Source organism: Suricata suricatta, chromosome 12 (assembly GCF_006229205.1).
Source record: "Suricata suricatta isolate VVHF042 chromosome 12, meerkat_22Aug2017_6uvM2_HiC, whole genome shotgun sequence".
Classification (NCBI taxonomy): domain Eukaryota; kingdom Metazoa; phylum Chordata; class Mammalia; order Carnivora; family Herpestidae; genus Suricata; species Suricata suricatta.
Genome location: NC_043711.1, coordinates 53362135 through 53374945, shown reverse-complemented (window position 1 = coordinate 53374945; position 12811 = coordinate 53362135). Strand labels below are relative to the sequence as shown.

Genomic DNA, 12811 nt, shown 5'->3' with positions numbered 1-12811 from the left:
TTTACTTAAATATCAGCTTGATTCTTTCAAGGCTTCTTGTAATTTTTAAATTATGGTGTAATTGACATATAGTGAAATCCAGTTTTTAGGGTTACAGTTCACCCCTTCCCCCGCTTTGCTCATTTGTTTCTTAAATTCCACATATGAGTGAAATCATATGGTATTTTTCTTCCTCTGATTTATTTTGGTTAGCATTATACTCTCTAGCTCCATCTATGTCATTGCAAATCGCAGGGTTTCATTGTTTTTTATGGGTGAATAGAATTCTGTTTTATATCTCTACCATATCTTCTCTATCCATTCATCAATCAGTGGACACTTGGGCTGCTTCCATTTGTTGGCTATTACAAATAATGCTGATATAAACATAGGGGTTCATGTTCCCCTTTGAATTAGTGCTCTTGTATTCTTTGGGTAAATACCAAGTAATAAGATTCCTGAATCATAAGGTAATTCTGTTTTTAACTTCTGGAGGAACCTCCATACTGTTTTCCATAGTGGCTGTACCCAGTTTGTATTCCCACCAGCAAGGCAAGAGTGTTCCTTTTTCTCCACATCCTCACCAACATATGTTTTTCATGTTGTTGATTTTGGTCATTCTGACAGGTGTGAGGTGCTATCTAATTGTGGTTTTGATTTGCATTTCCCTGATGGTAAGTGATGATGAACATCTTTTCATGTGTCTGTTGCTTGACTGTATGTCTTCTTTGGAGAAATGCCTGTTCATGTCTTCTGCCCATTTTGATAAGATTATGTTTTTTGGGTATTGAGTTTTATAAGTTCTTTATATATTCTGGATACTAATACTTTATTGGATATGTCTTTGCAAACACCTCTTTCCATTCTGTAGGTTGCCTTTTAGTTTTGTTGTTTTCCTTTGCTGTGCAGGTTTTTATTTGATGTAGCCCTAATAGTTTATTTTTGCTTTTGTTTTCCTTGCCTCAAGAGCTATATCTAGAAAGAAGCTGCTACAGCTATGTCAAAAAAGTTACTGGCCCATGACTCTATTTCTGACTGGTTGCAACCTGGACGTCTCCCCAGTTCACAGCTCCCCTCTAGCTCTTTACTGGGCTTCATGACCACACCCTAAACATGTGCAGGAGACCACTATGCAGATATCTTGAGTTCTCTCTGCATAAGTCCCTCTTCTCTGAGGCCCTATTCCACAAATTCCAGTCACTGCTATCTCCCTAAACTCGGTGCTCTCTCCTCAGTTCGGCAGCACTGTCATACTCTGCTTGAATTCTCCTTCCCTGCACCAAGATCCAGAAAGTATCTCTGGCAGAAAGCTGAGGGAGGGTGTTATAGAACTCATTTTGTTTCTCTTGCCTTGGTTGTTCTTCAAGAGATCCACTCCAGTACCAGTTACTCCAGCAAGTTTAGAAGCAAAACTCAGGTCACCTCTTTTTTGTTTAGTTATATCTTCTTCTTTGCTTATGTTTTCAGTTTCTTCTTTTGCTTATTTAAACATTAAAAACATTCATTTTATACTGCCTGCCAAGTCCAAGATCCAAAATCTTGGATGTCTAATTTTAATGTTTGATTTTTTTTTTCATTCACTTTGGCTTATACTTTTAAATTTTGGATTGTGAGCTCATATTCAACTGGATTATCTCTGTGGGAATCCTATGAAGTCTAGGTTGAGAGTGAACATTTTCAGAGAGGATTTATTTGCTTTCACCAAGCATCTTGAGGGTCTAGACCTCATAGCACATAAAACATGTAAACCCAAAATCTCTGGGAAGGCAGATATGGGTTATACATTCACAGAAGGATCCTTAACCAAAACATTTTTTTCCTCTCAGGCTGAGACATTCACATTCCCTTGTCATCTTATGTGTATCAAGGGTCCCAGATTTGTATTTGGGAGTCTTACTTAAAGTTTGTGTCTTGTTCAGGCCCAGGCGGTGTCTCATGTCTCCCTACCACCATTAAAGCTCAGGTTCTGGGTCACTGGGATTAACAAAACAGCCTCAGGACAGCTGTGGTTTTAGTGCTTGCTTACCATTTGGTTTCCTGAGTCCTCTTTTCAGCACCTATGGATTTTCCTTGTGATCTTGTGAGCTCTGATATGCAATTAAAAGAGTTTATGTTATTCAATATGTGTTTTGCCGTGTGATTTTTACAGGCCATTGAATCCATACTATGGTTGGAAAGGGAAGTCTCATCTTTGTCTTGCAGCCCTCCTGGCTCCTTCTTCCTGTAAGAAGCTGTCTTTCCTAGAAGGAGGTGCCCTGGGTCCACCTCCACAGAAAGGGGTGGAATGGAGAAGCCAGAATGGACTCAGTGCCAGGGACTTTGCCTACCCACCCTAGGCTCTGGCTCTAATTCCACATTCACTTCCCTGAAGTCTTTCTAAAAGCTGAGGCCTAGGTAGAGGATGGAACTGCTCCACGGAAGGCAAATATTGGTAGTTAATTGGTAGTAGCTGCCTAGGCTTTTGTGCTAAAGATGGACTCTGAAGCATCACTTGAGTTCAAAGTGTTGTGATTAGTTAATGATGCCTTCAAAGCCCTGGGGTAAACAGCAGTAACATGTATGTCAGATGCGTGCCATCTCTGGAGTAGGTCTGTTTTGCTTTAAAACGCCTTGGACCTCCCTAATCCAAGGGAAGAGACGACAGGAGGTGACTTGAAGGAAAAGTCTAGCTATTCTGGTCAGACGAGAGTTTTTTTGAGACATTGTTTGTAGAGGAGAAAACTTACTCCCCTCTCCTCCTATTTCTGTGGTGGGGGGCTCCCCCTTTTCTCCCTCCTCCTCAAGCGACAATCTGATTATGTAGCACTGGACATCCACTGGGCCATCCACTGTTGCTGCTTAAGTCTGCTCATTTTGGGCCCCTTTCCAGTGCGACGAGCACCCTGAGTTGGGTTGGGGCCTGTCCTTTAGAGACAGTTCTATGCTCACCTGCACATGCAGCGGGTAAAGTGCAGAACTTAGTAGGCAGGCCCAAAGGTCTAATTCAGGGAGGAAGGGAGGAGGACCGGTGTCTCCATTCTAACCAACCTTTACCAGAATGCTGCCTGAGGCAATGGAAGGTGCCTGCGTGCCAGGACAGAGGTGGAACTCACTTCCCCTGGCCTTCTAATCCCTGTGTGCCCTGGTGCTTGAGGCAGGGGAGAATAGGGAGATGGAGGGGAGAAGAGTTAGGTGCCCAAGACCCCTAGCCAATATCAGGCCCTTAGGTATCAAAAGCTGCAGACTTAAGAACATAGCATGTCATTTCAAATCCGTTTCTAGGGGAACAAATGTATAGTTCAAAACAAGCCTTTGCATGATGCAAAGGATAAACATTAAACCTCAAAAACTTCAAATTAAAAAAGCATCTATTACAAAGGGGCACAAGTAGCTAAGTGTAGAGCACATCACCAAGCACTGCCCACAGATCAGGGTCTCAAGTCTTTTCTGAGTTTGGAGAACCAGGCAGACCCTCTGGGGTCCATGCCCTGCTGCAGGAAGTGGCTCTTGGGAGCCTCAGACCAAAAGGCCTAGAGCTGGTAACCATGGCCAAGGAGTAGTCAGCACATGCGATGGGGAGAGGGGGCTGCTATCTCTGGGCCAGTGATGTTAGTGAGGATTCTTCAGGCCTATCAGCTCAGGAAGGGGTGTCTAATCCACCACAGAGCACTGAGGCCAGGCTAAATGGGGACATTAACACACAGGGGGTGCCACAGGCGCTCTGGCTTTCTGGGACAGATAGACACCACTATCTTTTCCATTCCATTCCATGCCCCTTTCCCTCTCATTCCACCTGCCCCTTATTCTCCCTCTTCCCTACTTTCCTCCTCCCTCCTTCCTTCCTCTCCCCCTTCTCAGTTGCTCTCCATCTCTCCCCCTGTCTTTCCTCCCATCTGCTGCTCCTCCTTTTCTCTTTCTCCTCCCTCTTCCTCTCTCACCCTCTTTTCCATCTGGGCCAGAAGCCGAGTCCTTTTCCACCTAATGAAGGCTAGGGAGGAGGGCACAATTTAGCCCCATCCAAGACCTCCCCAGGGTTAGTATATCCTTTGGCTTGGGTCCTAACTTAGAGATATCTGTTCCTTGGGAGTGGGAGATTTTCTGGCTGGTTTAACTGGTCGCAGAGGAAGCTCTGGGTCAGAGGAACCACATTTCCAAGGCCTCAACCGGGAACAGAGCTGTGGGGGGCCTCCCACGAGGAGCCAGCCTATCCCATGGCCTCACCCAGATGCTGGAGGCACGCTTCTTTATTAAGCAGGGGCTCAGAGAGACGGGGTGGGAGGCTTGGGAGGCAGGGCTGGGGTGGATGTGAGAGGAGCTGTGTCCAGGCTCGGAGCTCTGGGTGGCTGTGGCGGCCGCATCATTTCCTGGAGGACTGTTTTTTCCACATGGATGCCTTCTTACTGACTCTCCTGACTTTGCCGAGAATATGCAGATCCATTTCAGGCTATCTCATTCTAAAAACCAAAATAGAGAGAAGCAAATGCTGGGAAATGGGTGGAGAGAGCTGGTGAGAATGGCGGTGCCAGGAGCCCTGCTCTGCCCTGTGCCCTAGTGGGCCTGGCCCTCCGCCTTGCACAGTTGAGGCCCTCTGGGTGTTGCTCCAACCTGGGTTCCCAGTGGCACTTGTAACCTTTTTTGCAAAAACTGTAACAGTTTTGCTTTTCTATCTTCATAAGAAATGCATGATTTTCACGCTCTTGCAGAACACATGATTCGTTTCAGTTAACATGGCCAAGTTAAGGTCTAGAAGTTTCTTACAGGGAGACAGTGGGCAGTCTCCACCCTTCTCAGACTGATGGTCTGGGCTGTAGGGATTCACCACAATGTCTACAAAAGGCTTCAGTCTCCACCACCCAGACCACTGCCAACAGCTCCGGGCAGCAGGCTTGATCCCCAGCTGGATGTTGGGCTAGTTGTCAGGGATGGTTAGAGATGGCCCATGCCCAGGGGAAGTGACCTGACCCCAGGCCCCTTAGCCCCTGTGGCAGAGCCAGGGCCTCTGCTAGGAGCCACGCCCATTCTGTTTACCACAGGAGGGTCCCTTGGCCCTGAGCGGATGGCCACCTACTCCTCAGCTTCAGGGGAGGGCTCCTCCATCTGGTCCTTGATGGTCAATGAGGAGAAGCTTCCTTGGCTGAGTCAGGGTCTTCCAGGCCCGGGTGCAGGTTGAAATGCTGCAAGGGACGCAGGGAAGCGAGTGTAATGCTTAGCAGAGGCACGGCCAGAAGGGGCCCCTAGTAAGCAGCCCTCACTTGGCCCTGTCACTTAACGTTCCGATTCCGAGACAGAAAAGGGCACCGGGCTGCTCCTCCCCAAGGTGGGTAAGGGGAGAGCCTGACCCCTGAGGACCCAGAGACTCACTGGAGATGGCCTTCTCAGACTTCTGTTTAAGGCTGGAATCCCCCTAACTCCATGCGAGCGGCACCTGTGCACGCAGCACTGACCTTTGGAAAGGTGTGCTGTGGCGCAGGAGGGCTCCATAAAGTGAGCAGGGTGGGGGCAGGGGGCACAGGAGACAGCACGAGAGGCCCAGGGAATGAGCCCTTGTGTATAGTGTTAGGGGCTGATTGTGTCCCTGTCCCCAAATTCACATGTCGGTGGAGTCCTAATTCCTAGTGCTCCAGATTGTGGCCTTGCTTGTACACAGGATCACTGAAGAGGTAACGGGTTAAGATAAAGTCACACCAGAGGATGGTGGACTTCTATCAACATACCTGGTGTCCTAAAAAGGGGGCAGTGTGGACACAAGCACACACATGGGGTGAACGCCATGTGAAGGCTGGAGTAATAACGCTACCACAGGCCAAGGAATTACCAGAGGTGAGGAGTCTCACCGGGAGCAAGTCCTTCCCCAGCGCCCCTGGAAGGAGCATGTCCTGCCCACACCGCCGACTCTGGCCTACAGAACCATGACCTGACACATTCCAGGCTTAAGCCTCTCAGTTTGCCGAACACTGTACAGTGGTCCTAGGAAACCAGTGAGGACAGGGACAGGACAGGCCCTTTTACTTCTCATTTCTTCATATTTACTCATCCCCTGCTATGTGACTTGCTTGAGGGCAGGACATTTCAGGGACAAGAGATGAGCAGGGGAGGGGAGAGGAGGTCCTCTTCCATCATTTTGAGAACCCCAGAAAAGTAAAAATCGAAGGTGTGGACCAGGCTGTCTCTAGTCTCCTTTGGTCCCGGCTGCAGAGGTGGCAGAAAGCAGATTCTGGGAACGGGTCTCTTGAGGTTTCCTGAGCAGGGTGCCCTTGCTCCCCACCTTATGTGCCCCTGCCCCCTGGAGTGGGTCACGGCTCAGCATTTGCAAGGAACTCAAAGTACAGGTAAATGGAGAAATGGGAGTCTGGCCCAGTGGGGCACCGAAAAATGACCTCTATGCGAGAGCTGCCAAGGGTTACGTGATGAGAGAGTCAGGGTGACCAGGGTGCGGGGAGCTACAGCAGTGTCCCCAGCTCTGCCAGTGGTGTCAGTAGGCCCTCCAGCAGGCCTCGGGCCGTGCTGGCCAATGAAGCATCCTGAGGAGCCTGTCTCCTGGGTCTGCTTTGCTCTGCCGTTTATTCCTTGTGCCTCTAGCTGTCCTGCCCAACATTTCAATTTATTTTTTTCTAGAGAGAGAGAGGAAAGAAGTGTGTACAAGCAGGGGAGGAGCAGAGAGAGAGAGGAAGGGAGGGAATCTCCAGCAGGCTCCATGCCCAGCGCAGAGCCTGATGCAGGGCTCCATCTCAGGACTGTGAGACCGTGACTGGGGCTGGAATCAAGAGTCGGACACTGAATTGATGGAGCCGCCCAGGCACCTTGACATTTCAATTTAAAATACGAAACCGGGGCGCCTGGGTGGCTCAATGGGTTAAGCCTCCGACTTCGGCTCAGGTCATGATCTCACTGTCTGTGGGTTCGAGCTGACAGCTCAGAGCCTGGAGCCTGCTTCCAATTCTGTGTCTCCTCCTCTCTCTGCCCCTCCCCGCTCATGCTCTGTCTCTCTCTGTCTCAAAAATAAATAAAACATTAAAAAAAATTTTTTTACTGTGAAACCCAGGGCCGTGTGGGTGGCTCAGTTGGTTGGGCGACCAATTTCAGCTCAGCTCATGATCTCACGGTTTGTGAGTTTGAGCCCTGCTTCAGGGTCTCCACTCTCAGGACAGAGCCTGCTTCACATCCTCTGTCCACCCCCACCCCACAGCCCCGCCCCTGACCCGGTCTGCCCCTTCCCTGCTCACTCTTACTCTCTCTCTCTCAAAAATAAACATAAAAAAAAGTGAACCCCAGAACTGTATCTGGTATTTTAGCTTTCAGAGCAAGACAACGTTAAGGAACATTTCTACCTTAACCAAACACGCCAAATGGTGGGGTCTGAGTCACTGTGAAATCTGACCCCTCCTTCCACCTCTGTCCTTTGCACCCCTCAAATCCCACTGCCCACTCCTCCATTAGCCTCGGCCACCTCAGGTCAGGCCCGGTCCCCATTTGCCCTGCTCGAGGCTGGGCTGGACGGCCATGCATCCTATACTTACGGATAATTTTTGACAAACAGTTAATAGCCCTGGGATAAATTAACGTCACCTCTAAGGTCCTGCGAGGGCAGGGATCATATTTGTCTATGCACGGATGAGTGCAGGGCAGGAACTCAGGAAGTTTCCACTAAATCTATGTAAATTGGGATTGACTCCAGAAAACATACATGGCTTTGATATACAGTAAAAAGCCTTCTGGTGTCTTATCAGACCGGTTCCAATGCCAAGCTCCTGGCACTAACTGCATGGGCACCCAGGGTCAGGAGGCTGCACTCCTAGGAGCAAAGCTGGAAAGGGTATCCACTGGGAAACACAAAAACTTAGAATTTGTGGCTGCAGCAAAGGGAGAAAGGACAGACAGTGGATCAGAGAGGGCACAGGGGCAAGAGGGTTTGAAGGAAGTCAGCAGACTAACACAAAGCTCATGTGCTCATGTAGCATCCTCTGCTCCAGTCGGGATGGGGGCAGGGCCCCCCTTGACCTGTGCTAACCCTGCCATGGATGGCTACTGGCTGAGAAGGAGGATGAGACTCAGGAGGGAGCCTGCAGCCAGGATGGGGTTGGGGGAGGTGGCTCCATGCACCCCACTGACACACCCTTGAACAGGGTCTCAAGCACCCTTGTCCCTGACCACCTTTGCACAGGCCACTGCTTCTTCTGGGCACACTCACCCACCTGACCAGACCTGCTTCTCCTGGGAGAGACCCTTCCTGACTCTGGAGGCAGCAGGCCCCAAACACCAGAGCTGGTCTTTCCCGGCCCTGCTCAGGACTGCTCTACATGCTCCCCACCATGCTGGGAGCCTCTCTGGGGCCTGGCACAGGGCCATGCACAGCAGCAACCTGGCCACAGTCTATGAATGTTCATGAGGCCTGAGTACCCAGTGGTTAGCCCATCTCTGCTCTAAGTACTCACACCAATACATAACAACAAGCTACGGTCAGTGCCCTGGGTGAAAGTGGCAGGAAAAGTCTCAAAGGCAGAGAAAGTACCCATATAAATGTGGTGACATTCATGTCAGGACAGGAGAATGAGTCAGAGAGAGAGCAGAGGGGGCAAATGCGGCAGAGAGTGTGTGGAAGAGCCTGTACAAAGGCCTCGAGGAGAAGAGGGAGTGAGAGAGAGGCCAGTCCTAGCCTTCCAGTGGTGGTGGTGGGGGGGGGGGTCTTACCCCTGTCCCCCCAGGTTCCCGACACCTGCAACCTGGGGCCTCCTCAGCCAGGCCCAGGACCCACCTGGATGCAGGGTGAGGCCCGGCCCTGCTGCTGGTGGCTGTAGACTATGTCAAGCACCCACTGGAGGTGTGTGGTGCTGGTGGGGCTCTGGCTTGAGGCTATCCCGAACACCAGGACCTGGCTGGGCTCCTGGGGTGCCGACAGGAAGTGCTCCAGCGCCACATGGGTCATCAGAGGTGCCTTCAGCACACACCTGCAGCCAGTCCTAATGCCTTCCTTGCAGAGGAGCTTCCACAGCACCAGTGGGCAGTCAGAGGGCGAGGCTGCCCACCCGGTGGGGCTGTGCGCCTCTTGGGCCTTCACTCTGCAATGAGAAGCAAGTGCGCCGGTGCTCAGTGGGCCAGGCCCAGGCCCTTGCCCCACTAGCACCTGCTGGTGCAGCACCACTGTGGATGGGTCCCCCAACCTCTGTGTGCCTCAGTTTCCTCAGGGGAAAACCTGGTGACTCCTTCATCCAGCCAACAAAAACTCTGGAGTCATCCTGAACCTTTTCTTTCTCTGACACCCACACCCCATCCAATCTGTCAGTAAGCCTGTCTGGTCTACACTCAAGAACGATCTAGAATCTGACCACTTTCCTGCCCTCCTACTCCTACTGACAGGGCACAAGCTGCCATCATTTCTCGCCTGGATGCCTGCAAGGACCTCTTAATGGTGCTCTGCCCTCTCCACTGACCCCTCTTCAGCACACACAAGACTGAGGGAACCTGGTTGGAACCTAAGTCACATCATGTCACTACTTTCTTTGAAATCTTCCGGTGGCTTCCCGTCTTCCACAGAATAAAAGCCTACGTGTCCATGATGGCTTCCAGGCTGTCCGTGATCCAACCTCCTTCCTCAGTCCCTCTCCCTCTCTTACTCTCCAATGTTCTCATCTTTTTCATTGTGTTCAGGTGCTGGAGCCTCTGCTTCTCCTCCACCCCCGAGGCCTTTTCTCTTTCTGTTCCTTCTGCCTTCCTGGCTCTTCCCCCAGGCAGCCACACCCCTCACTTTCTTTCCTACCTCCTTTACGTCTGTGCACATGTCACCTTCTCAGAGCAGCTTTCTCTGACCTAATTGGAACTGCATCCCTCAACCCTCAATTCTCTTCCCTCTCCCTACTTTTCTCCTTAGCATGACTAACCAACATACTATACATTTACTTATTTTGGTGATTGTACTTTTCCATCCCAACAGAATATAAATTCCATGAGTTCCTGAGTTGGAGCATTTTGCTCCAGTGAAATAAATAGTTCTTGGCAAATAGTAAAGATTCAGTAAAGATTCAATAAATATTCCAAAAAATGCTAATGAGGTACCTATTATGTGCCAGATTGGGTTGTTGCAAGGTCATTGTATTTAAATGGGAATAAGCACCATTCAAATACAAAGTGCTGCTATGATTTTATTCTTATTGCTACTACTGACTTGCATCGTGGTTTGAGCATTTTATGCATCCACAGCCCCTGGTATAGACACTGTCTTGGATAAGTTTGTAATAACCCTGGGTGATAGCCTGGACAGAAACTATTATCACTGTTTACAGACTAGAAAACAGAAGACTCACCAGGGGAGTGGGTTGCCCAAGTTCATAGTGATTAAGGGCTAGGATTAAAAACCAGGTTACCCTAAAACAAGAGCAATGCCGGTAATTTAATGACTCATAAGCTCACAGAAGCTATCTGATACTAATAAACACTCGCTAAACTTAAGAATATCTCTTCTTCGGGGCGCCTGGGTGGCTCAGTTGGTTGGGCCTCCAGCTTCGGCTCAGGTCATGATCGCACAGTTCATGGGTTCAAGCCCCATGTCGGGCTCTGTGCTGAAAGCTCAGAGCCTGGAGCCTGCTTCCGATTCTGTGTCTCCTTCTCTCTGACCCTCCCCTGCTTGCGCTGTCTCTCTCTGTCTCTCAAAAATAAATAAAAAACATTAAAAAAAAAAAAGAATAACTTCTTCAATAACATGAACACCTTGGGGGAGGAGGGGCGGTGAGATCTACTAATCATAACTTCTACCAAGATAAATCCAAAATGGATCAAGGATGTAAATGTGAGAAAATTAAGCCATAAACATTCTAGTAGAAATTAAGAATGAATCATTTTATAATGTTAGGGTGGGGAAAGCCTTTGATAATTAGGATTCCAAAGTCCATAACTACACAAAAGGAAAAGAAACAAAAACCCTGAGTGGTGAAACCATCACAAGCAGAGACAAATGACAAATGACAAACTGGGAAATCGCAGTGGTTAGTTTCCCTACTATGTAAAAAATGTAAATGAATTAGAAAATTTAATAATCCAGTGAAAATAAGAACACAGTGAGTGAACATAAAATTCACAGCAAATTATATAAAATTGAATTTTAAAATTATACAAATATAGGAGTGATATTGCCCAAAATGGCAAAGTAGAAAACTCCAAAACTACCATGTCCCTTCACTGAAGCAACAATTAAGCTGGCAAAAACTGTCAGAATGAGCTTTATCAGAGTTCTGGAAAACTAATTTCAACATTTACCACAATCTGGGGATGCTTAGTGAAGAAAGGAACTGCTATATTTTGATAAGAGAATATTGTGCTGTTTTACTTATTTACTATCTCCCACTCCCTACCCTGGGGGCATCCAGGGGGCCGGCCGCCCGTGTTCCTGGTGTGGTTTGCTGTTACCAGAGAGGGTATGAACTTTACTCTCAAGGAACTGTGGTTGTGTGGTTTGCTGTGTCTGGAGGTTCCCTGAAGGACTGACCACAGGGCTTGCCTTTGTTATTTCCCACCTTGGAACTTTCTCTTGGAGAGCATCTCTCAAAATCTTTAGAAGGAAATGTAACAGACACAGCCTCCTGGTGCACACAGACAGGCATTCATACACAAACCAAAAAGCCTGGGAAGAAGAGACTGGAGAAAAAATACATGCGGGAATAAAGACTTTGAAAGGCTCCACATTCACTAAGGAATCTGAAGGGACACTGTTATGCCCAGATTTTAATATCGCCCCCAAAAACCAGAGACTACCAGGGAGACCGAATCACACACGCAAAAGCAAAGGGCAGTTTTATTACGGGCTTAGGCTGGCAGACTCACAGACTTTACCAACGCAGCGGATCCATGCTGAGAGCCCTGAACAAAGGCGGGTTAGGGCTTTTATGAGTTTGGGAAGGGGGAGTTACAGGAAATTGTGACATAGGTACAGGGGTCCAATCATTATTATACAATATTATTGACAGCAGGTTTAACCATTCACATTGCCTAGAGTATTTGTTATTTTGGCGGGACCCAATCACAACATTTAGAGTATCGACCAATCACAGAGTGGGCCCAGGACCCTCACGTAGGGTGTGACTAGAGTCAGTTTCAGACCTGCATCCTTACATTCCCCCCTCTGTCTTGTAACTGACCCAATCCTGGGTCACCTATGTTACCATTGTTCTGGTTTAAGGCTACATGCTCTTAAAACCATTAACAGAGTAGCATTTACCTGCTCTTTGACAAATGTTATGAACCACAGTTAGACTATTCTGTACAATTCCTGAGCTATTGGCATAGAAGTAAAATTCCATGCCCAGATCAGAGGCAATTAATACTAACAGAACATCCTATCAGGAACTTTTGCTGTTTTCCCAGCTTTTGGGGGCAACATTTGCCAGTCCGATGGCAAAGAGACCAGACAGTTTATTTTACTGGACCAATGATTCCTCAGGCTTCTGCTGTGCTAGACCAGACAGCTTCCGGGGTGTGGCTGGAGCAGGGCTGGAGATCCCTGGAGTCAAAAGTCTTTTTGAGGATCAGTTCAAGCTGATCGACTGGATCTGGATCACCTCACCAGGTTGAGGGTTTTTTCTGAGTCAGTCCACTTAACTCCAGAGAGATACCTGAAACTTTAATAAGGGATGACCCCCATTTTTAAATATCATCCTCACAGACTAACAAGCCTGAGTGAGATCCATTAACAAATATTTAAAGACACACAGAACTAGAATCACATTTACAGTAGTGCATTGCTGAAACAGTTTTTCTCTCTAAAAAAACCTCCATTAACAGAAATAGCCAAATCGAAACTAAAGCATTGGTGGAACGAGTCCAGTCTTAACAACCCTGGCCTAATTATTTACATAAGCTCAGCAAG

The 12811-nt window shown here is 48.4% G+C and overlaps 1 protein-coding gene across 1 annotated transcript in view; it reads right to left on the bottom strand.

Annotated features, from left to right (window-relative positions):
• Window positions 1-4186: 4186 nt before the first annotated feature.
• Window positions 4187-12811, bottom strand: part of C12H3orf20 (chromosome 12 C3orf20 homolog) — a 90001-nt gene continuing 81376 nt past the window's right edge. The window contains 4 exon segments of the mRNA XM_029917899.1: window positions 4187-4412; window positions 4987-5092; window positions 5673-5680; window positions 8711-9011. Of these exon segments, the coding sequence (XP_029773759.1) occupies window positions 5023-5092; window positions 5673-5680; window positions 8711-9011 (379 nt within the window). The 3' untranslated portion in view covers window positions 4187-4412; window positions 4987-5022.